At 49.1% G+C, this 3,225-nt stretch overlaps 1 protein-coding gene across 1 annotated transcript; it reads right to left on the minus strand.

Annotated features, from left to right (window-relative positions):
* Positions 1-219: 219 nt before the first annotated feature.
* Positions 220-2,039, minus strand: LOC119310541. Its single transcript, XM_037586256.1, has 2 exons — positions 1,857-2,039; positions 220-1,116 (listed from the first exon to the last, which is right to left on the minus strand). Exons 1-2 carry the CDS (start codon positions 2,037-2,039, stop codon positions 307-309), a joined length of 993 nt encoding a protein of 330 aa, XP_037442153.1. The 3' UTR covers positions 220-306.
* Positions 2,040-3,225: the final 1,186 nt, after the last annotated feature.

Raw genomic sequence — 3,225 nt, forward strand, 5'->3', positions numbered from 1 at the left:
CCCAGTACCACAATCATTCATCGGTTTTCAGGAACCAAATGCCTAGCACACACCATTGCATAAACTAACTGCACAAAATAAACAAATAAACCATTCACAGTAAAAATTGACCGCATCTCGCCCATCACAATGACCAGGCACCATATATCATATATGTATATTGGAGTATATGGAACTCTTTTAATAGCTAGTGCAAATGCTAGCACCACAGTACCACAGTTAAAAAACAGTACAACAAAATATCCATATAGTTTCTACTATATTGTTTCCACATGCCACAGAGACACAAGTGCGACCGTGCTCTTATCACATCAATGACTTGAGTGATCGAGCTTTCATAGGCTTCTTTCCCCTCTTCTTTGGCGGGTTCTTGCTCACCTTAATGTTTTCGCTATTGTAATCAGGCGAGTCTTCATCACTGTTGTCATCGTCGTAGCCAGTGATCATGACATCAGTACAATCGTCGAACCTAGGCTTTTCAATGTATTCTGACTCTGACCCGACTTGATTTTCTTCGTCAGCAACTCCAACCAGACCTGCACTAAAATCGACGTGGTGTTCAGGTGACACCTCCTCTTTCTGTTCAATAGGTTCTGGCAAACTGCTTGATTCGCGTTGCCTCTTGGTGTTGCCTGACGGGCCGAACCCATCGTAGTAGTAGAACCCTAGTCCCAAGTCACGGTGGGCAGTGATCCTCTTGCGAGGTGGCTTCGAGATGGCACGGGGCTTCTGGTGAGAGTGGTGCAAGCAGTACGAGTTGGGTTGGCTTGCGGTCCGCCCGCAGAATCGCCTTTCATTCTGCTTGCATGGCCATCCTCCTCTGGCAGCATAACTCTCATCTGCCTCCACCTTCCCCTTCCCTTTTGTCTCTAGCTTGCTCTTGTCCTTCTCTTCCTCACCCTTCGTCATGGTGCTTTTGTTTTTCTCAGAGTTCTTCTCCACGATACGCGATTCCAAGATGATGTCATCTAGCACGTCAACGGCCATCTCCTCTTTTTCCTCAATGGAGTCGGCACAGGTGGTGGCTGGGAAATGATACCTAGATCCCCAGGGGTGGTGTTTGGGAAGGCTAGGAAGGCCATCCCAAAAGTAAGTTTCCTTGAAGTGCTTGTCATCCTGAAAAACATGAAAAGTGAAAAAAAAAATGAGCCCCTGGTTAAGAAAAGAGATATACAATAATGAAAAATAATGTTGAGTTATAGGGGGGGTGCAGTGAAGGAAGTACATGACAGCAGGCAAAGTGTTGGTGGAGGTTGATCTGAATTGTAGGTTTAGGTGCCCTCTGGTTAGGTCAAAACTTTTGTTACTGTTGTTCTTTATCTTTGCTGTTAGCATTTTGCGGCAGCTGAACTCTTTTCTTGTTGCACTTGGATACTCATGCTGCTGCACCTTGGTTTTGTTTCATTATCGTTAGATTGTGGAACCTGATCCTTTGTGAGGATGGTATGAAAAAAAGCAAAAATCGGAAAATACATGCATTTCGACGCACACATGTACATGTAACTGAAATAGGGTGGATGCACGTAGGTACGGCTCACATCGTTTCCAACCCTTGCAGGCACGCCGCCGCCGGCTGGCTGGCCGCAGATTACCGCGCCTGCGTAAACAAGCAAGCAAACGCGAGGGGCGCGGAGGGATGGAAACCCTAGCAGGGACGTGTCCGGGCGGACGAGCCAGACCAGCGCGCGAGCAGCAGCGGCCGGATGGGCAACCTCGAAAAACGAGATCTAGCAAGGGAGGGGGATCGCACGCTGCTGTACAGGGACCGGCGACCGGCGGCGCGGAAATGGGCAATACATCCAAGATGCAGGATACGGCAAGCTACGAGCATGCATCGAGTGGGGCAAGAAAATTACCTCGGGATCTTGGATGCCGAGTTGGTTCATCAGGTCCGCTACCGCCATGTTCGTCACGCAGGGCGGCGGGCCGCCGGCGTCGGCTGGCGGGAGCGGGGGCAGATTGGGTCGGGGCGGCTGGGAGGGGGAGGCGGCGGAGGGGGCGACGCCGAGCACGCGGGAGGCGGCCCTGCGGATCCGCATGGCTGGCGCCGGAGGGACGGAGAACGAGGGGAGCTCTCCGGATCTGGAGGGTGGCGCTGGCGAGGTAGGGTTTGCGATTTGGGCAAGAGGCAGGACTAACTGAGACGAAGGCAGGACACGCGAAGACCAGTGTGAGGTGGACGAGGCCCCACTTGTCACTGACGGCAGCGATTTTGCTGAGAGTGGCGGACAGGGCTTGCTCACATCCGTCCTCCAGCAGGCTTAGCGGCTGTGATTGGTTGTTTGATGGCCCACACCCACACCTTCTCTTCCACGTGTCCCCTATTCTGACAGAAAAAAACATACCCAAAACCAAAATCAGTGTACACCAAGTTCACACACATACACAAGAAAAAACCTCAGGGTGCACCACGAGATGCCTTGCGCCCTGTATTCATACTCCCTCTCTCAAAATTTATAGGACGTGTGCGTATCTCTAGGTCGTCAATTTGACCAACCTAATACAAATCATATATTACAAAAAATATACCAATATAAACTTCAACTGTTCTATTTTTAAAAGATATAATTTTTGTGATATATAGATTATATTAGGGTGATAAAATTGGCAACCTAGGTATACGTGCAGGACTTGTAAACTGAAACGGAGGGAGTATCAAATACAAGTTACATATAGAATCTGGTAATCCTTATCGCTTAATTAAATTGCCTAGTTTTCCGAGCCTAAGACAGTGATCTCCTGTTCCTGTATGTTTTTTTTTCAAGAAAATTTTCAATCTATTCATTTTCAATCATGACAATACAACCAACACTAAAAATAATAAAAATTACATCTAGATCCGTAGACCACCTAGCGACGACTACAAGCATTGAAGCGAGCCGAAGGCGCACCGCCATCATTGCCCCTCCTTCGCCAGAGCCAGGCAAAACTTGTTGTAGTACAGTCAGGAAGTCGTCGTGCTAAGGCCCCATAGGACCCGCAGTAGAATAACAACTGCCGCTGATGAAGAGTAGTGCAGATTGGAAGGATTCAACTTGAAGAAACACAAACGTAGATGAACTACGACCATATCCGAGTAAATTCATCACCGCCGGAGACACATCTCCACACGCTCACCGACGATGCTAGATACACGAACGAAACGGGGGCTAGGTGGGGAGAACCTTATTCCATCTTCAGGGAGCCGCCGCCGTCTCGTCTTCCCGAGCAGTACGCAAACCCTAA

Source organism: Triticum dicoccoides, chromosome 5B (assembly GCF_002162155.2).
Source record: "Triticum dicoccoides isolate Atlit2015 ecotype Zavitan chromosome 5B, WEW_v2.0, whole genome shotgun sequence".
NCBI classification, from domain to species: domain Eukaryota; kingdom Viridiplantae; phylum Streptophyta; class Magnoliopsida; order Poales; family Poaceae; genus Triticum; species Triticum dicoccoides.

Bases quoted from the DNA above. Each gene is read 5' to 3' on its own strand.
- LOC119310541 (XM_037586256.1), bottom strand. From the start codon at position 2,039: ATGCGGATCCGCAGGGCCGCCTCCCGCGTGCTCGGCGTCGCCCCCTCC. The intron at 1,117-1,856 runs GTAATTTTCTTG...CATGTTTTTCAG, and splicing joins TCGGCATCCAAGATCCCGAG to GATGACAAGCACTTCAAGGA.